Genomic DNA, 21,421 nt, shown 5'->3' with positions numbered 1-21,421 from the left:
TAACACTGCCTCACACTCCTACTGAAAACATCCTCCAGTGCTTCCGGTCACACCCAAACGGGAATCCCAGCTCCTGACCAGGGCCTGTGAGGCCCCCACCGCAGGCCTGGCCTTGCCCTCTCCGCCTCATGGCCTGCCACTCCCCTCACTCACGATGCTCCACAAAGCCTCGCCTTTCTCTTCATTAAACAGCAAGCTTATCCCACCCGGGAGCCTCTGTACTATCTTCCTTTGCTGTGACTCTTGCACCCCAGACCCTCCAAGAGCTGGGTCCTACTAGCCCATCAGTTCTCCACTCAAACGTCACTCCTTAGAAAGGTTTCCCCTGACTCTCAATCTAAAGTAGCCCTGACCCAGTTCTCTACTACCTCTTGTTTTACCCCTTATCTGTGTCTAAAATTGTCGTAATTATTTACTTGCTTATCACCCAACTAGGAGGTAATCTCCAAGACAGCAGGGGCCTAATTTTTCTTATTCACAGTCATATTCATAGTAATGAAAAGAATGCTTATCAAATATCTCTTGAAAAATTGAATGAATGGATGGCCTCATAGAGAATGGAGCTGGGCTGGGACGGGAACTAGAGCAAGATTGCAATGGCTAGAGAGGGAGTGGAAGGTGAGAAAGGGGAGCCAGGGGCGGGGGGTAGTGGCCATTCCCTGAGCGGGCCCGGCTGTGGCGGCGTGGAGAGGTGGGACGACAGCTGCAGGGAAAGGACACAGCTTCGTCCACCGGCTGTCCTTCCGAGTGGCCCCGGGGAAGCTGAGCTACTTGGGCCTGGGCCCTCGAGGCTGGCTGGTTGCCTTGTCTGCCCTGGGCTGGCCCTGGCCCCGCATTACCTGGTGTCCTGGTTGGAGTCCTGGGCCAGCCTCACCAGGCTGTGCACCAGCACGTCTGTGCTCTCTCTGGTGCCTGAGAGAAGCCTCTCGGCGCCCATCTGCTCCGGGACGACCGAGAGGTGCTCGGCAGTGCACTTCCAGACTAAGGGGTTTCGGTGGCTGAAAGGAAACACAATCACGGACAAGGGCCCAGCCAAGGAATGCGGTGTGTGGGTCCCCAGCCTGGCACACACGGACCTACAGCTGTGCATCCATGTTTCATGCCGCAGTGGGCTCCGAATTTGGTCCCGAGCAGACTAAAGGGAATCTTCAAGGAAAGAGCAGACCTTCCTGACACTGGAACTAAGGATGATGACAGGGTGGACTGAGCACGTGAAGGCACGTGACGTCACCAGACGCACTGTGTGCCTGCCGTCCCCGTTCCTTCCTGAGCTCCTGTCCTGCCTTTGCCTAAATGATGCACTTCCCCACATTTTCTCCACTTAGAATAACCTACTTCTGCCTTCTGAGGCCTCCAGGCAGTAGTGCTCCCTGGGGGTGGCAGTGTCCTTGTCCCCTGGGAAGTACAGGGGTACCGCATGGCTTCCTCTCAGTCGGATCCCCCATGCCCCACGGGTGCCAGGCACATGCCGACCCTTCAGCACTTCGTGGGAGCTTCCTGCACGTTCACTGAGCTGAATTGAGACGGGGCCGGGGGGGATAGGAGACTGATGGATGATTTCAGGGAGAACCTGAAATCTTACAGGAGGAACCCATCAGGATGTCACCTCTTTATTTCTCACCCCATTCAATGTGGATTCAATGTGCCCACAGTCCATGAGGTGACACTGGTCCTGGGGTCTGTCCCAGTGGAACACAAAGGGAGGCTTCTGGGCTCTCCCTACTCAGTCTGGTCCAGGGACCAGCATCATTAGCACCTGAATCAGAATCAGCATTTTAGCCAGACCCCCGGGAATTCAAATGCACAGCCCTGTACCAGGCTCCCCTGGTTCTTGCGGACAACCGTCAACTGTCTCAGTTTGCTGCGAGCACAGCCTCCCTGCCAGGCACCATACTGAGCACCTTCAAACGAGCGTCACCTCAACTCTGTAAGCTACTCCTGTCATCATCTTGCAGGGCAGGAAGCGGCGGCATGGGGAGGAATCCAGAGATAAGTACAATTCATTTCTCCCGAGTTAACAGTAGCCACGGAGGGCGTTCAATAGATGTGAGGTGGAGGCAGCCCCTGCTCTAAGTGCTCTTTCCTGAATCAATTCCTTTACTCCTCACAACAGTATTAGCAGTGGGTTGGCCAAAAAGTTCGTTCGGGTTTCGCCCCACGATGTTACGGCAACACCCGAACGAACTTTTTGGCCAACCCAGTATTATCCCCCTTTTACAGATGAGGAAACCAAGGCATGGGGAAGTTTAGTAACCATCCAGGATGTGAACCCAGGCAACACGGCTCGGGGGCCTGTAGGCAAAGGCCTCTCGGCTGCTCCGACACGCCCTGGGTTCTACCCCAAAGGCCACCCTGCGTAAGGGTCGGTGTCGTAACTGGCTTGCTGGGGTTGAGAGCTGTTTCACCCTGTGGGAGAAAGGGCTTGGGAAATGCTTCTGGTTTTGCTGCTGTGTTTGGTTTTTACATGAAGAGAAAGCAGATCTGGCTGCAGAAAGGCTCCATTGGCTGCCAGCCCCCTCCTCCACCCCAGAAGGCCAAGCGGTACCAGCTGGAGGAGGTCTTGTGCCTTGTTCTCCTCGTGGCCCAGATTTCATCAGAAGGAAGCACCCCTCCCCTGAGACAGTGGCAGGGGCTCCTCAGGCACAGGCCAAAGGCTGCCTCTGCCGCCCCGTCTCTGGGGACATTACCACAGCCACTACGGGCTCCCCAGTGTTGAGCAGACAATAGCACCTGTCCCTTCCCAGCTGGGACCCGGGGCTGCACTGAGCTCCCCTCGTTACCCACAGGCTGGTCCAGGAGAGGTGGGAGAGAAGCCCACCAGGGAGCAGGGGTCCTCCTCGCCCAGGAGAGTACGTGAGGTGCCTGCGTCATCTCCCTGCTCCTCCCCACCCCAGCGCCTCTCCCCTTTGCGTCACCTTCCCAGGCCACCGCCCCCCCAGACAACAGGCCCCTGCATACTAGATGCCCGCCGAGGTGAGGGCCACCAGGGAGCGGGTGGGGGTCACGTGCTGCACCATGGCCCCCAGGGACCGGCTGGCCGCCCTCTGGATGAACTTGCTGGTGTTCCCCATCTTCTGGAGCAGGCAGGGGCGATCTCTTCAGCCTCCTGGTCCATATTCTCCTTTAAGGCCCGGAAGAGTTCTCCCAGGGTGCTGATGGGCAGGCGGGACACCTTGGAGTGGAGGTTGGTGACCTTGGAAAGAGATGGGAGGGGGACCCTGCCAGGCTGCTGGGCCCTGCCAAGGGCTCCAGCACATACGAAGAAGGAACCTGCACCACCCTCCCGCAGACTTCACCCTCACCTGGGCCCAGGCCTCGCCAGGCTAGAAACGGAAACCCTGCAGCTGCTCTGGGCAAAACAGTCCCGTTTTAAAGAAACACTGTTACTGTTGCTATCATCATAATTATCAATTCTATTATTATCATTATCATCTGAAATCTGTGTAACACTTAGTCTTGAAAACACAATTATTTAATTGGACCTTCACAGGCTCCCCACTGGAACAGTCTATTCCCAAGGGCATGGGTCATGGCCTCCACTTGTGATAAGATACATTTTACTGCACCTCTGAGCCCAGCCTAGGCCAAGCTCTAGCCCCATAGGAGAAAGAATTTGGGAAATGTTACAACTGCCCAGAAGTTAGAGATCTGGCCCAGAACACTCCATCCCTCCTGAGGCGTCCTAAGTACAGAGGACAATGCAGGGCTATGACAAATGGGCACATAAGATGCTGATTGTTTCAATACCCAGAGATTAGAAATAAGGGAACCCCAGGCCTCAGCTTTCCAATCTGAGAAATGGGTGGCTAGCTCCTGCTTCAGTGGCTGAGGGCTGAGAAATAGGCAGGGATGCCCATGTTGCAGGGAGCCGTGGGCCCCTCCGTGGCTGCTGTGTGACCCACACTGAGCAACACCACCAGGGAAGGGGGATTGGCTGGGGTCAAGCGGAGTACACAGGACACAGGAGGCCTCACCTCTCCAGTCACGGCCAAGGACACGTCGTGTAGCCTCCCAGCGAGGACCTCCGAGTGACAGGCCGCCAGGCGCTGGATGCTTACCAGGCCCTTCTCCTTCATCTGCCTGAGAAGCAAGTCCAGGCCCTGTCACAGGCAGTGGGCATGGAAGGAGCCCCCTCCCTCTGCAGACCAGGGCATGCCCATCACCACACCTCCACCGCAGTGCGGAGGGATTCAATGGCCTCGGCGGCAGGGTGTCCTGGTGTAACCCCCAGGCTGAAATCCTAACCGTCCCGTGCAAGCCATTCTACGGGGCCCGGGGCCCATCCCCACCCAGGATGGAAGCCCACCCCAGAGCCCGGGCCTACACCAGACACAAAGCCAGCACCTTCAAGTGAAGGCGCTTGCACGCGAGGACTGAAGACGAGGAGGCCTTCCTGCAAAGGTTCTGGACCCCAAGTCATCGCTCTGCTCGCAACTAAGACTGTGTGTGGGAGGAACACGGGAGCAGAATGAACTCGACTTAGAAAAATGAAGGGCTGTGACCTTCCTCAGGCCCCCATGAGAGCGCCACAGAGTCAGATCGTACTTTCAAGGGCTGGCTCTGGTGCACCACAGAGCAGTGCACGGGGCAGGTGCAGGCGGCCAGACCCACAGGCACTCCCCCTCACGCCTCCTCCTGGGGACAATGCTTCCTTCTGATGAAATCTGGGCCACGAGGAGAGCCACGAGGGCCTGCAGTGGGGGAGGCGGGGGGGCGGCGGCCGGAGCACAGGGAATGTTTCCTCACCAGTCACTGCGGTCCAAGCACTGCAGGGCATCCACCAGCCCCAGCTCCGCGTTCGAGAAAGGCCTTAGCTCCTTAAAAGCCCGAAGGTCCGTCTCCTCCTCTTCTTCCCACTCAGGAGACCCCAAAGTAAGCACCGCAGGTAAGGAGTGAGCTGCACTCACAGAGAAGGAAAGGAGCAGGCGGGTGTTACCCAGAGGACCCGCGACCCGCACAGCGCCGAGCCCACCTTAGGGGGCACGCAGGGAGAAGGGAGCCGCGAGGGTGAGAAGCCAGGGCCTGGGCTGCACTCCCTGGGGAGCCACAGAGACCACCGAACTCCTAGCCCTGGTTGACAGTTTCTACCCCTACCATCGCCCATCTGATTATTATAAACAAGCTGGCCTGTGATAGGCTCTTGATGTCATGTGACCAAGCCCACCGCGCTGGTGACACACCCAGAATCCCGCCCTGTCTGTGGCTCGAGGTGAGGCCAGCAAGTCTGTCAAGGAATGACTCCCCTGCTCTCACCTCATCCCCACCCAGGAGCCCGTGTTACGGCTTCTCCTCCTCCTTCCCTCCGTCTCTCCATCCTTTTGTGAAGCCACCCAAGACAGGGAAGCGGCCCAAAGGCAGCCAGCGGGAGGAAGCAGGAGACAGTGAAGGCACCGACGAGACGATCAGCTGACACTTGAGTGGTCAAGATGTGGCCACACTTGCAGGGACTGACAATAAGCAGGGATGTTGTTTAAAAATCAGATCACGTTTCCTAGGCTCTCCTTCCTTGGGGACAGATGTCAGAATCATAAAATTCTAGAACAGGAAGGACGTTTGGAGGTTTCCATCTGGTCCAATGCTCCAATCAGAGAGCTGAGGCACCAGAAGCCCACAGAGGCTGGGGACGCCCACAGTGCCTCAGTTCCTCCATCAACAGAGCCTGAACTGGAATCCAGAGCTCTCACTTCCTGCCTAGTTCTCTTCAGAGGTTGGTCTTTACATGACTTTCCCTATGGCCTATCTAGGAGGTCCTGAGTAAATCTGAATCGGGGCAGTCCTTTATTTAAAACCAAGAAAAAAAAGAACTTGTTCCTGGATTCTCCTCTCAGCTTTGCCATTGGATCAAGGTTCATTTGCCAAAGATTCATTAGCCATAGTCCCTATGGGCCACCATCACCTTGAGAGACCTTGGGTGACCTTGAGTCTCTGTTGTCTATAAAATGAGTGGCTTAGGTTAGATAGCTCAATATTTCCCAAGTGTCAACCATTCAGTTACCAATCTCATGATTTTTTTGCTATATCTCTAAATTACTTTTACTTTATTTATATGGTACTTTTCTTCAAATCAACCCACTTTTCAAATCCTAAATAAGTTTATTTTAAAGGGAAATTTATGTCACTACCGTAATTGGTAAATGATTAGTTGTCATGGTATACGATAAATATGTACAGTAAAAGAACATTATAAACTCAAGCTATACAAGGACAGTCAGCGTCTGATGTCTCAAGCTGGGAGAAGGATCTCTTTGTTTAAAAAGGAGATTCACAAGTCTTAGAGAGGTGCTAAAAACTAGCACCAGATTAAGACTTTCTACTTGATGGAATCAAAAGGATAGAAAGAGAATAGAAAAGGGAGGCCAGTCAATATTATTTCTAGCACAAAAATGATGCTCTATTCTACCAACAATGTCCACATTTAAAGAAACTCTGAACCAGGCTGCTTGTTTTCAAATGCTCTTTACTAGCAAAATCTTTTCCAATGAAATCCCGCATGGAGCCCCAGTATTCAAAAAGGGGAGACAAAATAGACACTCCTCTGGTAGAATGGGGACAGGGCCTCCCCTTGTCCCTTGGCACCTTCCTGAGTGTCCCCATAGAACCTTCAGGCCCTCAGATCCCAGTCTGTCACCAGCCCTGTCCAGCCCTGACATTTTATGAGGCAACAAGCAAGAACCCAGGGTCTTCCCAGAACCCTTTTTTCCTCTTCCTGGTGTTTCCAGCTACTCCCATGGAGGCTGCTTCCAGCATCTGTGGTCCCGGTGCACTGGTGAGTCCTCTAGGACATGTCACGCAGGCTGGGCACACCTGTCCAGCCATCCACAATTCCCGTTACAACGCCCTGGGTCCCCAACCTGGCCCCCAGATACTTCTGACTTCCAGACACTGTTCCTGCCTTTGGCAAGGTGACCACCCCAGGCTGCCCCCTCCTCTGACATGGGCAACTGGCAGAAGCAGAGCAGCAGAAGTCACCCTTGCCACACCCCAAAGCACCCCAAGACAGCGTAGCGAGGGGGACACGTGCCCCCCCAGCCAGTTGGTCTAGGTCCCGCCTGAAGCACGGCGGGCAAAGCTGAGTTCCTGCTTCTGACAGGGATGCTGGGCAGTGAGGCCCTGTCGGCCCGCTTCCTCAGGATGACGCCAGTGTTGTTTCTGCAGGGGCTGCTCAGCCCAGTGGGCACAGAGAGGGTCCCACTGCCCCGGAGGGTAAGGAGGCCTGTGGAGGCAGAGAAAGTCCGAGGACAGAGCTGGTCCTGCCTGTCCCCCGGCCCCAGAGTCCCCCTTTGGAAATGGGCCCGTCCGTGAGCTACAAGACAGCAGACGTGGCTCCCTGTCCAGTCTCAGGACGGAGAGGGTGGGAGGCGTGGACAGCCTCTCTTTTGGCCCAGGTGTTGGCCAAGAAGTCTGCCCAGCCTGAGAGGGCCTTCCCAAGCACCCAGTACCTTCCTTCATCAAGGTCCTCCGGGAGCCCAGGCTCTGGGAAGCGAGCTCCCTCCCCTTCTCCCTCTCCGGCTCCTTCACTCTCTGGACCAACTCCATCTCCTTCATCTGCTTCAGCTGCATCTTCTCCTGGGCAGACCTGGCTACGGTGACCTGGATCCGGTACAAGATCAAGGCAAACTCCATGACGCTGGGGACCCAAGTGTGCTTTCTATACCTTCTTCATTCCATCATCAGGAATGTGAGTGGCTCCTGTGTGCTGATTGCTGTTCTGAGAATGAACAAAAGGTCAAAGGCATTGCTCCCCATGAGCCACATGGAGTGGGGAGATGACGGCAAACAGACAGCCTCTAGTATCAGGCAACATGCACTGGAAGGCAAGTAAGGGACATAGGGTGATGGGGCTTCTGTTTCGGGTAGGGAGACCCAGGGGGACTCCCAGAGGCGGTGAAACTGAAGCAGAGACATAAATGAAATGAAGCAGGGAGAAGGCCCTGAGGCTGAGGTGCGCTGGGCGTGGCTGGGAGTCCTGAGGCAGGAGCACCCTGAGTCAGAGGAGAGGCAGGACACAGGTCGCAGGTGGCAGGGATGGGGCCAGAGCCACAGCGCACTGGGCCCTGTGGTCCATGGTGGGCACTTGGGCTTTTCCTCTGGAGGACACAGCAAGCCACTGGAGGTTCTGAGCAGAAGACTGACATGATCTGATTCTTTTTTTTTCTTTTTCTTTTTCTTTGGCTGGATGGGGGGTATTCTCTAAGTGTTGTTTTTAATAACTTTTTATTTTGAAATAATTTAAGACTCACGAGAAGTTGCAAAAATAGAACAAGGGGTTCCCATGAGGTGGGACTTGGACTAGGATAGCAGGAATGAAGATGGCAGAATGGCTAGATTCTGGACATGTTTCAAAAGTAGAGCCCACAGCTTTGGCTGATATATGAGGTGTGGGATGAGAGAGAAAGACAGGAGGCAGGGATAGGCCCAAGATTTGGGGCCGGAGCAGCTGGAAGGCTGGAGTTGCCTTTTACTGCCATTCATGGAGAGGGGACACGGGGAAAAGGAGGTTTTGCGGGGTAACTGTTCAACAGTTAAGCCTTGGACGAGGTAAGTTTGAGATATAATTAGAGACCTAAATGGAGACGTCGAGTATCAGTTCTATATAAACATAGTCATATAACTTAACAGCTACTGGAGATTGGGGAAAGTCTGGGCTGGAGAGGGAGATCTGGGAATCCTCAGCATAGAGGTGGTACCTAATGCCATGGGCTGGATCAAATCACAGGGGTCCGTATAAATAGATAAGATGCTAGAGGTCTGAGCCCTGGGGGCTCCAGTACGTAGAGGTCAGGAAGACAAGAAGGCACCAGCAAAGAAGGACCAGGAAGGAGCTAATTTTGATGTAGTCAGACAAGCAAGAAAGAAGCCATCCCTCATCTCCGTCCCTCAGTGGGGAATTCAAGAAGGATGAGCCACAAAAGCTGGCAATGGGTCAAGCTGGAAGAGCACTGAGATGTGTTGCACATGGGAAGGTGGCCTCATTGATGCCTCAATGGGGGCAGTCTCAACGGGGCTGGCGGGGACTAAGCCCCACTGGCCTGCACTCAGGAGAGGACGAGTAGAGACACAAGGCAATATTTTTCTTTGGTTTGGTTTGGTTTTAAGATGAGAGAGGAAACAGAGAGCTAGGATGCTGGTGGGAATGATCCCATTTCAAGGAGAACATTGTTGATGCAGGAGAAGGACAAGTGCTGGAGCTGGAATATTAGATGGATTGAGCTAGAACAGTAGGAGAAGGTGGTGAGTGAGTGGGGTGCTTGAGGCTGAGAAGTGACGGTGGTGAAGTTGTTTGCAGTGCCAACGTCTACAGTATGACCATGGGAGTGAGCGGCTAAGGTGGGGTGGAGGATGAGATCATTTCATGGCCCTGAATTGTTCTTCCTTTGTCTCATGGTCCGTCACCCTCGCTGGAGTGGGAGGATGTGGTGCCTGGACCTTACCAGCATCACTGGATCCCATAGTATATGCATACAGCAGGCTTTCAGGATATGTTTATTGCACTCTTATATCTCTGTTTCAAATAATGACCATAACAGTGACTCTCCACGTTTCACTAAATTCATCCAGACGAGAATCTGGATGAATCATCTGGATCAAGGTCACCTTAGAAGTCCAAGGTATTTGTCAGCCTGTCAGGCACAGGCCTTTGGCTGATCTGCCTCTGAGTCAGCTGCCTCTGGGTTGCTATTTTGGGTGTTGGTTCAAATTACTAAGCTTGGTTCACCTAAGCCCCTCTGCACTCTCCCCCACATCCTACTTGCTTCTGAACCATGTGTGACCTCCTTCTGCCCTCCCTTCTTCCCTCATCCCCACCCCTCAGTTCCCCACTGTACTCTTCCCTTCACCTCCATGCTTCTCCTCTCTTCTTTCTCTTCTTTTCTCCAGCCTTCACCCCAAACCCATCTATAGGTTCTGGCCTCAAGTACTAGGGGCAGCTGCCTCAGGGCTCTTCCTTGCTTTCCTCAAGCTGGTCCCACACTTACATATTTCAGAAACGTGTGTGTTCAGCCAGTGGTCCACTCTGACCCCAGCTTCCTCTTCCCCTCGCTTTCCAGGTACCTTAGTGCCACTCTCCTGGTCCTCTTCTTTTAGCAAGGGCTGGGTTTCTTTGGCGTGGCTGAAGGAGAAGGCTGTCAGAATAGGAGCAGACTGAGAGGAAGGCAGGGCAGGCTTCTCAGGGGCAGCAGACCTGTCTCTGACGGGCAGGACCAAAGGTTTTGGCTCTGAGGAGTAGAGAACAAGAATGGAGCTGAGGACGCCCAGCACCCAGGAGCAGCAGCCATCCCTTTGGGGCTGAGGCTCTATGGCCCTGTGGTTGGTGTGACATTTTCCTGCCTAAGCCCCTCACCCTCGGTTCTTCTGCCCAATGCTTCCTTGCTGGAGAAAGACACAGGTTAAATTTACTCTACAGGGCGGCACTGGCACGTATAGAACAGGCTGCCCAAGGACCAACACCCTCCTCCTTTCATCCCTCTATCCATTCATTCAACTAGTATTGCACACCTTATTCTAAGACTGGGGGTGGGGGGATGCGGGGAGGGAGGAGGGAGGAGGCTGGGCAGGAAATAGGGGCAGATCGGTTATCTAAGAGTTTTAAGATATTTCCTGAGAATGTAAGTCTGTTTCAACTGGGAGGTGTGTACTTCAGAAAAAGGAAAAATAAAATGAGCCCACTGACTGTTATATACCACCATGCTCCTATCTGAGACTATGACAGAGCATGAAGGGCCCAGAGAACTAATGCCAGCCCAGGGCTCTCATTTTACAGACAGGAAAGCTGAGACCCAGTGACCTTCAGGTGCTCTTACAATTGATAACATACAAATTCATTTCCAAAGGACATCAAATCCATAGTATCTCTTTGTCATTCTGTATTTTCCCAATTAATGGCTTCAAAGAGCACATTTCTGGTAATAGAGGCAGTGTGCGGGTAGGTTCATTCGTTTTCTCTTTTTTTTTTTTTTTTAATTAATTTATTTATTTATTTTTGGCTGTGTTGGGTCTTCGTTTCTGTGCGAGGGCTTTCTCCAGTTGCGGGGCGAGCGGGGGCCACGCTTCATGGCGGTGCGCAGGCCTCTCACTGTTGCGGCCTCTCCCACTGTGGAGCACAGGCTCCAGATGCGCAGGGTCAGTAGTTGTGGCTCACGGGCTCTAGAGCACAGGCTCAGTAGTCATGGCGCACGGGCTTAGTTGCTCCGCGGCATGTGGTATCTTCCTGGCCCAGGGCTCGAACCCGTGTCCCCTGCACTGGCGGGTGGACTCTCAACCACTGCGCCACCAGGAAAGACCCCATTCGTTTTCTTTTAATGAAAGAAATGTTAACCAGGTTCTCCTGCTCACAAAGTTTGGAGTTCACTGTCCTTGAGTGAACTTGCAAATCAGGGGTCCTCTGGAATTGGGATCACCATCTGGGGCTGCCTGAGGCTGAAAAAGGTATTTTTTTTTCCTTTTCTTTTTTTAATATTTATTTATTTATTTGGCCGCATCTGGTCTTAGTTGCGGCACGTGGGATCTTCCTTGTGGCACATGGGCTTCTCTCTAGCTGTGGTGTGCGGGCTCAGTAGTTGCGATGCAAGGGCTCTCTAGTTGTGGCATGTGGGCTCCAGAGCACATGGGCTCAGTAGTTGTGGCACGTGGGCTTAGTTGCCCCGCGACATGTGGGATCTTAGTTCCCTGACCAGGGATCAAGCCCGTGTCCCCTGCATTGGAAGGTGGATTCTTAACCACTGGACCACCAGGGAAGCCCCAGAAAGGGTGTGTTGAGTCTGGGGGTCCGGCAGGGCTCCCGGGTCACCCCAGATCTCTGCCTGGCTCACATCTTCTGCCAAAGATCCCTCCTGGGAGAAGGATCCAGGGCCGAGGGAGAGGAGGGGCGAAGCCTCCATCTGCCCAGAAGTAAGGTAGGGCCGAGGGTACAGGTGTCCAGGTGCCAGCTGACCGGGGCAGGGACTGCGGAAAAGCCACAAGATTGGGGGAAGCCCTCAGCTTCAGACAATACCACGTGAGCCCCTACTACGTGCCAGACGTGGTCCCCAAATTGGGCAATGTTGTTCCCAGCCGACAGCTGGAGGGTCAGAGAGCCCCTTAAGGACTTTGCCACTTTGTAGCCCCTTCTCACCTATGCCTCCAAGAGACACCCTAGAAAGCCTTGTCCAAGCAGCCTGCCCCTGCCCCCTGGGGACCTGGTTCTCAAGCAGCAAGCTGGTGAGGCGGACAAGGGCGTAGCTACAGGCTCGTGTCCCCTGGCCCAAAGCCCCGTTCCAGGGCTCTCAGGGTAGCTCTTAAGGGACACTGGGTGCCGGCGTGCGCCACACCAGACTGCCCCGGCTACCCCGCAGCAGCCCAGCCGGGGAGAGGGGGAGGTGCAGTCACCACAGAGGTTTCTGTGCCAGGCCTGCCTCTCGGGCGCAGCTGAGCATCTTAACCCTGGGGCCTCTCGGGCAGCAGCCTCCCCCTGGCCAACTGACCCACCTGCTGAGCTGATTACAGAGTAAGCTGCTGGGAAGCTACACAAGAGTCCACTCCCTCCTGCCGGTCCGCACAGCAGCCGCCTCTAGCCCCCCATCGCCTGCGGCCCAGGCTCAGGGTGCTCCGCCCAGGTCCCCTCCCCCAACCTTCCATCCTCTCCACAAACTAGGTCATCAGGCTGGAGAGCCTCCCTGGGCCTCGGCCACCTGCCTCACTGCCAACCCGGGTTCGCTCTATTCCCCTGATGCTGAAACCTTCCGGGATGGGCTGACTAAGGCATTGTGGGATGTGGTTTAATTTCTCACTCTGTCTGGAGAGGAATCCTCTATTCACTTAGAATCGCGCAGGGGCAGCAGACACACGATGGGTCAGAAGCGCCAGCTTTGGAGCCGTGAGGACCTGCGTGCAAATGCACCAAGGCTGCTTTCTGTGCCCTGAGGCCAGGGAGAAGGTCCAGCTTCAGTTCAACCCCTTCCTCTGTCAAATGGGGACAGCGCCGTCTCTCTCAGCTGGGTGTTCGTGAAGCGACTTGCGCTGGTGGAGGGCGGCACAGAGCTGGGGCCACCGTCCGTGGCACCAGGGTGGCTTCTGCTTTCCCGTCTGTGAAATGAGGGGCTTGAGTCTGACAGCACCCAGGTCTCCTCTGGCCCTAATTCTGATCCCATGATCCAGCCCAGGAACCAGAGAGTCAAAAAACACATGGGGGTGTGCACGGCGAGTACATACCCAGTGATCTGGGGGTCTTCTCCCAAGGCCCACTCTCCCGAACCAATCTTAAAAGAATGGGGGAGAAAAAAACACCCATGAGAGATGGCAAGCAAGAGCTCCTGCTGTGAGGAGCCCAGGCTAGCTCCAGGAGGGGGCAAGGGCCGACGGAGCCATGGGTGGCCCTGTAACGAGGCTCCTGGCCAGGGCTTCAAAGCCGCAGGAGATGCAGTCCCTTCCGCAAACTTGAGGGCAGGCTGACCGGCAGGCCAGGCCAGGCCAGCCTCAGTGTCCAGACACAGCTCCGAGCCCTATTCTCCAGAGGCACAGCGCATCCATTCCCCAGGAAGCCAGCCTCCGCTTGAAACTGCTCAGTCCAAAAGGGAGGCCCGTGCCCTGCTCTGTCCGCAGGAGAGCGGCTGCCGCAGATGAGGATAAATCTCCTTCCAGCTCAGAGCAGACTGAGTTCAAGTCCTCCGAACAGCCCCCACTCCAGGAGAGCTCGGTGATCCCCCCACCCTTGCCCCTCAGGGTCTAGAGGGACTGACCCCCTTTGCTGCTGAAGGGAAATCACCACTGTTTTGTAACAGAGGTTCAATCCCAAACTAAGCACAGGAAAGGAAGATGGGGCATTCCCGGCACTGTATTTTAGCGGGAATACAGCATCACTAAGACAGATGGCAATCCCTGCCTTCATGGGGCTTACATTCCCGTGAAGACCAGCTATACATCCTCCAACATGGATCTTCTCTTCTCACGGGGAAATGCACAGACAGCAGAACCCCCTGGGGGGCTGACAGGGTCACAAGCCACAACGCAAGGACTGGAACACAACATCCTGTGCTCTGGCCTCAGGGGATTCACTCAGCGGAATGACCCGGGCCGGGGTGGCTAGAAGACAGGCAGCAGGAGAGCCCATTTCAGTGCCTGCCCAGATCCAGGGGCCCCTATCCGAGGGGGTCTGTGGAGGTCAGGGGACCCGAGGTCTACAGGTAGGGGCAGAGCTTCAGAGTGGGCCTGGACCAGTCAAGACTCAGAGTTGCGCCCTGGAACTCGCACAGCCTCTTGGGTCAGGACCTACATGGAGGGGTTGTGTGTTTTGCAGCCAGTAGGCAAACACCCCAGGGCACCCAGCCTAGGGAGCCCCTCCGCTGCGTCTTCACTACGGAACCCACCACTGCCCAGGAGCACTAACAGGTTTGGGGGGCAGAGGTGGAGCTGGGCAATCCCTGTGGTTGCCCCTGGCTGTCTTGTTGGGCTTTGCTTTCACCTGGCACGATGCCTGACACAGAGCGGTGCTCCATAGCTTTTAAGTGAGCACACGGATGCATGGCTGGACGGGAGGATGGATGAAACGGAAATGGAGGCTCCCTCCCAGCCATTTGTTAGCCTCACAGAGGCAATGGAGAGAAATCCATGGCACAGCCGGGCAGCAAATGGGCAGATACTTATTATGTGACTAGTCCGTGGCCAGGACCAAGCTTGACACCATGGGGGCCGCAGAGATTCCCAGATATGGCCCCTGCCTTGTAGTGCTCCAAGTGAAAGAATAGAAATGAGGTTTAAATAAACGTGGAGCGAATCAGTGGGCGGGAGGTAGTCAGGCAGTGCACAGGCTGGATGCCTGTGGACAGTGCTGAGAAGGCGCTTCCCTTCCCCACTCCCCTGAGGAGGCCAGGGGAGACCTGAGAGCGGGGGCAGATGTGGAGCTGGGGCTTGAGAAACATAGGAACTGATCAGTGGGCCAAGGGGGAAAGGCTCATGTTGGGGCTGCACAGAGGTGCCGTCCAGGGCTCGGCACAGGCATTGGGAAGGGTGGGTCGGAGCCTGTAGAGCAGCACAGGAGGAAGTGTGGCGTGGTGGGCTGGGACACGCTGAAGGTCTGGCCAGGGAGACTCATCTTTAAGCTGCTGGCACCAGGAAGTCCATAAAGGTGAGATGCATGGAAGAGGCGTATTCAGGGGGTGGATGAAAACACGAGATTAGGATGGCGAGCCCAGGGCTGCAAGGAGACCGGGTGGGAGCTACGGGGGCAGGTCGAAAGGGAGCCAGTAAGTGCAAACTGAGAGGAAAGGCAGGGGCAAGACGGGGATGGTAGCTTTTGTATTTTCTCTTACTGTTCAAGAAAGACCTAATGGGATGTGGCCATCTGTTGGGAACAGGAGGCAATAGGAGCAAAAGTCAAAGATGATGCTGAAATTGGAAGATCAAAGGGAACACCTGCACCTTGTAGGAGGGAGGCAGTTTGGGGAAACATGAGGTGCTCTGTCCGTGATGCCGTGACGGTGGCACATCCTCCCTCGCTGCCTCTGATGCTGGATCTGCCTCAGCCATGAGGACCCTGAGGGTGCTCAACAGGAGGATGGAAGCACAGAGCTTGACTCTGGAGAGACCTCAGGGTGAGAGCAGGGGACACGGAAGTCACCCATCCCCCATGATCTTGGAAGCCACTGCACAGATAAGATCCCAGGGGAGAACAAGGAGGTGGGGGGCAAAGGGCTCTGGAACAAACTTAAGAAATGATGAAAGAAGGTGCACAGGAGGCTGCCTGGAAGGTCGAGAAGCAGGTTTAAAGTCAGGAAGGTGAGGAAGAGTTCAAGGGCATCAACAGCTCAGATGGTGCAAAAAAGTCAAGAGCAGTGGGATGGGATGGGAGGGTCACTTATCTGGGGCCAGAGAGTCATGAGAGCCACCAAGAACTCTCAGAGGGGAGGGAGAGGAGGGTGTCTGAGCAGGAAAGGAGGAGGCAGTGCCGATGGGGAGGAGGGAGGTCAACTGCGAAATCAGGCAGAGAACTCAAACCCAGGAGCAGGTCCACAGTGGGTTCCCACACTGCACCAGGGGTGGGAAAGATGTGGACACGCCTACAGTCAGAAGGGAAGACAGCGTGGGAGACAGAGGGAGAGACGAAGCTTGAGAGAAATAGGTACAGCCGACCCCAGATAAAGCGCACGCTCTCGCCCTCTCTCTCTCTCTCTCTCACATACACACACAGTCACTCCAGCAGTCTGGCCTGACCACAGGGATGTCTTTGGCCATGTGGAGAGCACCCTCTGTCCCACTTACCAGCCATAAGTCCAGATTCATTACAACACAGAGATCCTCTACCCACTGATTCCAAGCCTTTTGGGGGTATGAAGACCCCTTTTTAAGTTCAAAAGTTTTGTGGACTCCCCCCCCATATACACAGACACGATAACACTTGTATTTTTAGTGTCCATTAATTAAGAAAATATCAATACGTCGTCACAAACAGCTACCATGAATTCAATAGAGTTTTAAAATAATTTGTATTTTATTCATCACTGCAGCAACCACACACACCAGGACACTGGTAGAAGACAGAGGCCGAGACATTGTTAATTAAGCCCATACACCCCTCCCGCTGGAGTCAAGGGTGAGAGCTGTGACGACCCCAGGTCTGAGGCTTGCCCCTCACACGCCCAGCCCCTAGAGTTCTGCCCTGGCGTGGAGGCTTAGCCATAGGGAGCCCAAGAGGATCTTGGGGGGTAGAGGAGAGAGGGCTGCAAGGTACTTTTGACTTAGCGCTGCTTACGTGTGGTGGCAGGCCTCAGGCCCATGAGGATGTCCTGGCCTGGAGGCAAGAGGCTGGGAAGGGAGCCAGGCGTGCAGGAGGAGGTCCCGGCGGGCACCCTGTCCTTTGGGATGGGCGGGATCACAGTGCCCGCCAGGGACTTGTGCATCTTCTCGTCACTGCAGTGCAGGTACTGCTGGGACACCTGCGCCTGGGAGCGGAGTTGGAGGAGGGGTCTGGTCCATGAAACATTCCACTCTGAATGCTCACCTCGCAGGCAGTCCCTTCTATCAGCAGCCACCTGGGCAGAAGTGCTGGCAAGTATCCTCTGTTTCTCTTTCCAGCCACACAACCCTGGGACGCCCAGGTTCATTGTTTCCTTACCATTTTAGGCAAGAAGGGAATCCCCTCATTCCTACTCCAACCCCTTTTGTTATTATTATTATTTGTTTTTCTCTTCTCATTTCAGAAAATCCTAGAACGTCAGGGCCGAAAGGGATCCTCAAAAACATCTGGTCCAATTCCCTCTTCTTAGTGCAAACTGGGGCCCAGGGAGGGGAGTGACTTGCCCAAGGTCACACAACCAGTGAGGGGCAGAGTGAAAACCAGAACCCAGATCCCCGGAGTCCCAGCCCAGCATTCTTTCCCCTCTGCCACAGTTCCTTCCCAAAAATGGGGAGGGCCAGAAGCATGAGGAATTCTGGAACATTTATATCAGAGATGGCTTGGGAACCACCAAGGGGTAAGACAGGTGGTCACACAGCCTCTGCTCAGGAGGACTGGGCTCAGTACCTCTGGGGCAACTCCCAAGCCAGAGAAGACACCTCCAGAGAAGCTCAGGGCTTGGGAACAGGGGTTGGTAAAGGATAGAAAGAAAAACAGAAGGGCAGGGAAGCAAGACTCAGAGCAGTCCAACCGCCTTACCTCCTGGGCACCGGGTCTCAGCTCCTGGGGTCCCTGATGGCTCCTGGGTGGGTCCAGGCCTTTGTCCTTGGTTCTGCTGGCCTCCGGGGCGGTGGGGAGGCTCTGGATGGGAGTCATCGGCCTGGGCACCCTCAGCAGCCTCTGAGAGGCAGCCCGGGGAATGGCGGTCCTCAGGGGAACTCCTTTGGGGGCTCCCCCAGGATCCAGAGAGGCTGTAGGGGGTGGGGACGGGGAGTAGGTTAGTCCCAGGAGTGCGGGGAATGGGGTTAATTGAGATGCTGGCAACAGGGCTTTATGTCCTGGGGCAGCTGAGATGGAGAGATGAGGGTGCAGATCCGCCCCCAGCTCTACCCGCACCACTAGACTCTGCTGAGTGTCCTTTCCCACGCCTGTAAAATTTGGTAGAAAGTGTCAATCAAAGTTACCTATTTAAAATTCAGAGGCAGGTTGGGTAGAAAGGGAAACAGAATCAGTACTGAATTAGGAGTGAGGACAACAGGTTCTAGTCCTTGCGGCCATCTGAAAACCACTGGGTGGCGTTAAGCATAGCCCGTGGGAGTGAAAGAAGAATATAGTCAGATTCGTGTTCAAAAAGAATTCCTCTGCAGCGAAGCCTAGAAGACCAGAATTCCTCTGCAGCGAAGCCTAGAAGACTAGAATTCCTCTGCAGCGAGGGTGAGAATGGGGAGGCAGGTCGGGAGGTACCGCAGAGGCCCCAGTGGGAGACGGCGTTCCAGGGAGGAGGTGGAGGGTGTAGAGAGAGGGTGCTTGGCGGGCGCCCCCTGACTAGCCCAGCTGCCAGCTGGACACCTGCTGGTCCTCACAGCCCAGGTGGCAGGTGGACAGGCCCAGGGCTCACCTCGGGGAGATGCTGCCAAGCCCTCCAAGAACCTCCTTGTCTTGAGCTTGTCCTTAATCTGAGTGGTGTCCCGGGCCACACGGTTGGCCTCTGACTCCAGCGAAGGAAGTGGCACCAGGGGCTGGGGCCCAGTGACAGGGCCCCGGGCTTCCTGGGATGCCATTCCTGGCCTGCCAGCCCTTCAGGGAAGCACCCAGCTTGAGGCTGCCAGGCTCCCCACATCCACTCAAGAGCTGCGACGGCTTCTCTGGCAGGACGCTCAGCACTGGCCGGAGGGAGGCTGAGGGAAGCAGAGACCAGAGCTGCGGTGCTAGAGGAGCCCAGGTCCTGAAGCCAGGGACCACAGCCCTGCCTTCTCGGGGTTCCTAGAAGAGCCCCACTTCCCTGTTCCTGCGGGTCCCCTCTGTACAACTCCATCCCCTGAGGCACAGGATTGAAAGGACCCACCTAAAACCAAAGGGCATTTTCAGTAGGGACCAAAGTAAAAATAATACCTGCCAGTAGCTTGAGGACACAGCTGGGCATCTAAACACACCCATCTCCTCCCTCCAGGACGAGGCCCAAGCTCTGCTCTGTGGTCACTGGCCCTGACTGGGCAGCTGTCAGGTGGAATCCCCCATCTCTGCCCAAAGGCCCCAGAGAGGCTGCCCTGGGCACTTGAAGGTCATTTGATGTGACCAAGTCACTAGGCCCAGTCCCCCAGTCTCACCTTTTCCAAAAGTCTTTGGGCTGGAGTCACTGCTTCCCCCTGGGAGTGTCCAGCACTGGTCCAAGAGATGCTCCCACAGTACACGGCCAGCGGAGCCAGAACCTTGCCGGGGGACAGAAACATAGGGAGAGCGGCATCTTAGAGTCCACTGAGGCCAGGACTGAGGACAGACTGCCCCGGGCTCTCTGCAGCCTGTCCGCCAAAGCAGAGCCTGGCCCTCAGGTGGGGGCTTGCCATCCCAATTCCAGCCAGCCAGGGCACCATGATCCCCACCAGAGCCCAGTCTTCCCCACCCTCTCGGCCTGACTTCTACCCCCAGCTTGGCTCCAAACCCCTCCCCCAATTACACCTTCTCAGCCTCCTTCACGGGCTCCCCAGGTGCCCTGCCCTGAGCACCGCGGCCTGTTTCCTGAACTGCTCAGGCATTCCCGATTCTCCACACTCCTCCCAAGGGGTCTCCAGGCCCCTGCTCCAAGCCCTCCAGGGAGAAGTGGCCCTCCACCTCACAAGCACCCATTCTCTCCAGGGCAGGACCTCTGACCCCTCACTCTGCAGAGGAGACTGAGGCCCACACAGCTGGCTCCCAGTGGCAGCGCCAGGCCTGGGACCCAGTCTCCCGCCACACAGCTGGCCACACTGTTCCCACTCTCCTGCCCTGTCAGCTGAGGAAATGGGGCCAGCTGGTGCTCCTGGAGGCCCCACTCCTGTATCCTCTGCCCATCTCCATCTTCCCACCACAGAAGACCACGCTCAGCCCCTCGGCCAGCCCACCAGCTCGAGAGTGGAGGCAAAGCTCAGGCTGAGGAGGCCATAGTCAGGCCAGGGAGGCCCCTGACGGACGGCTGAGCAGGGAGGGCCCACAGACAGCCTGGCCCGGATGGAAAAGCCCGGCAGCCCAGCTACATCCCCCAGGCGGAGCCCCTGGGAGTACCCCAGGAAGATCCCCACCCCCTCATGACTTCCCTAGGTGCCCCTTACCTGGGGGGACAGCGTCACGGGTGCCCGTGCCCTGGGTGGAGAAGGCACCTGGGAGGTGGTCTGCAGGGAGCAGCTACTTTCTGGGCCGTGAGTACGATCCTCAGGTATCCAGAGGGCCCCAACCTGTAGCATCCAGGGACCTATGATGGGGAGAGGCAGAAAGGAGTCAGTACAAACCACAAACGCTTTTTATACCACTTCGCGGGAAGCCCGCCAGGAGTTAAAGCATTCTTACAGTGAAGAAATCTGCCACTAAACCAAAGGACGCTTCTTTTATAACATTTGTACTCTCTTGGACGCTTCAAAATTACCAAGTCCCCGGGCTGCATGACTGTAGGCCGAGTTCATTGTGAAGAGTGTCCATGAAACCCATGAACCCGCCTTTGCTCTTGGACAACTCAGGGTCTTGGGGAAGGTGGAGTTTATCAAGGGGGAGTCTGACACTTTGTTTCCCCATCAGTTGCTACTTTCCTCATCACTCTGCCAGCTGCCCTGGAATCTCACGCTGAGTGTCAAGCTTTGTGACCCCTCTTATCACGCAGGTACGCGGTAGGGCCTCCCCGGAGGCCAGCTCTCCAGTTTTCTCTCAGGCGCGCCAGTCTCCATCTGTACCAGGCTCCTGGCCCTTGTTCTCACTTTGCTGACCAAGCCAACCTCAGACCCTCTCAGCCATTTCAGTGTCCTGTGCTGACCGCTTGAGCACGCCAAGCCCTTCCCAGCCTCCCTTAACCCTCTGGGGTCAGTCATCTGGTCGCGCCCTTGATCTGAGTTCATTCTTTTTCCATGTGATAAGGGTCTCCCCGCAGATGCTGTGACTTCACACAATTTTCTAAATTCTCTGCTGAGTGACCCATTTTCACCCTGACAGGCAGGGAGGTGAACGGCCAGAGCTGATCAGTGATAAAATCAAGGGCAAAGGCCACATCTCCCAAATCTCCCAATTTCTACTCGAGAGTAGGTCCCTCGAGATATCATCTGGGGACAGGGCAGGATGCAATGCCAACTTCCTTTTGCTGAGCAACAAATCCCAACTCAGGGACTGAGAAAACCTGCCTTCCGTCTGGAAGCCAGCCCGCCGCGTCCCCACCCAGGCCCCAGAAGGCCGAGCGGCTCCTAGCAACCCTCCTGGCCAAACAGTGGCTCCAGTCCGGCCCAGCCAGCATGGCCCCAGCCCAGCCTTTGCCTGGTCCCGCTGATTATAGCCTCAAGCCACTCGGGTTCTCTGTCTGAGGAGAATTTACCTCACGATCAG

General features: G+C 55.7%; 1 protein-coding gene across 1 annotated transcript in view; it reads right to left on the bottom strand.

The window, feature by feature from the left end:
• TOGARAM2 (TOG array regulator of axonemal microtubules 2) overlaps positions 1–20,301 on the bottom strand; it is a gene marked incomplete at both ends in the record, with an annotated part of 39,686 nt that extends 19,385 nt beyond the window's left edge. The window contains 17 exon segments of the mRNA XM_082851435.1: positions 840–998; positions 2,959–3,088; positions 3,091–3,193; positions 3,975–4,080; positions 4,747–4,897; positions 7,050–7,085; positions 7,088–7,213; positions 7,440–7,599; positions 10,051–10,214; positions 13,186–13,233; positions 16,721–16,910; positions 17,624–17,835; positions 18,483–18,611; positions 18,614–18,643; positions 18,646–18,762; positions 20,170–20,202; positions 20,205–20,301. Coding sequence (XP_082707561.1) covers positions 840–998; positions 2,959–3,088; positions 3,091–3,193; positions 3,975–4,080; positions 4,747–4,897; positions 7,050–7,085; positions 7,088–7,213; positions 7,440–7,599; positions 10,051–10,214; positions 13,186–13,233; positions 16,721–16,910; positions 17,624–17,835; positions 18,483–18,611; positions 18,614–18,643; positions 18,646–18,762; positions 20,170–20,202; positions 20,205–20,301 — 1,991 coding nt within the window.
• Positions 20,302–21,421: the final 1,120 nt, after the last annotated feature.

Source organism: Leucopleurus acutus (genome assembly GCF_964270905.1).
Source record: "Leucopleurus acutus genome assembly, chromosome: 12".
Classification (NCBI taxonomy): Eukaryota; Metazoa; Chordata; class Mammalia; order Artiodactyla; family Delphinidae; genus Leucopleurus; species Leucopleurus acutus.
This window is presented reverse-complemented; position numbering and strand designations above follow the sequence as displayed.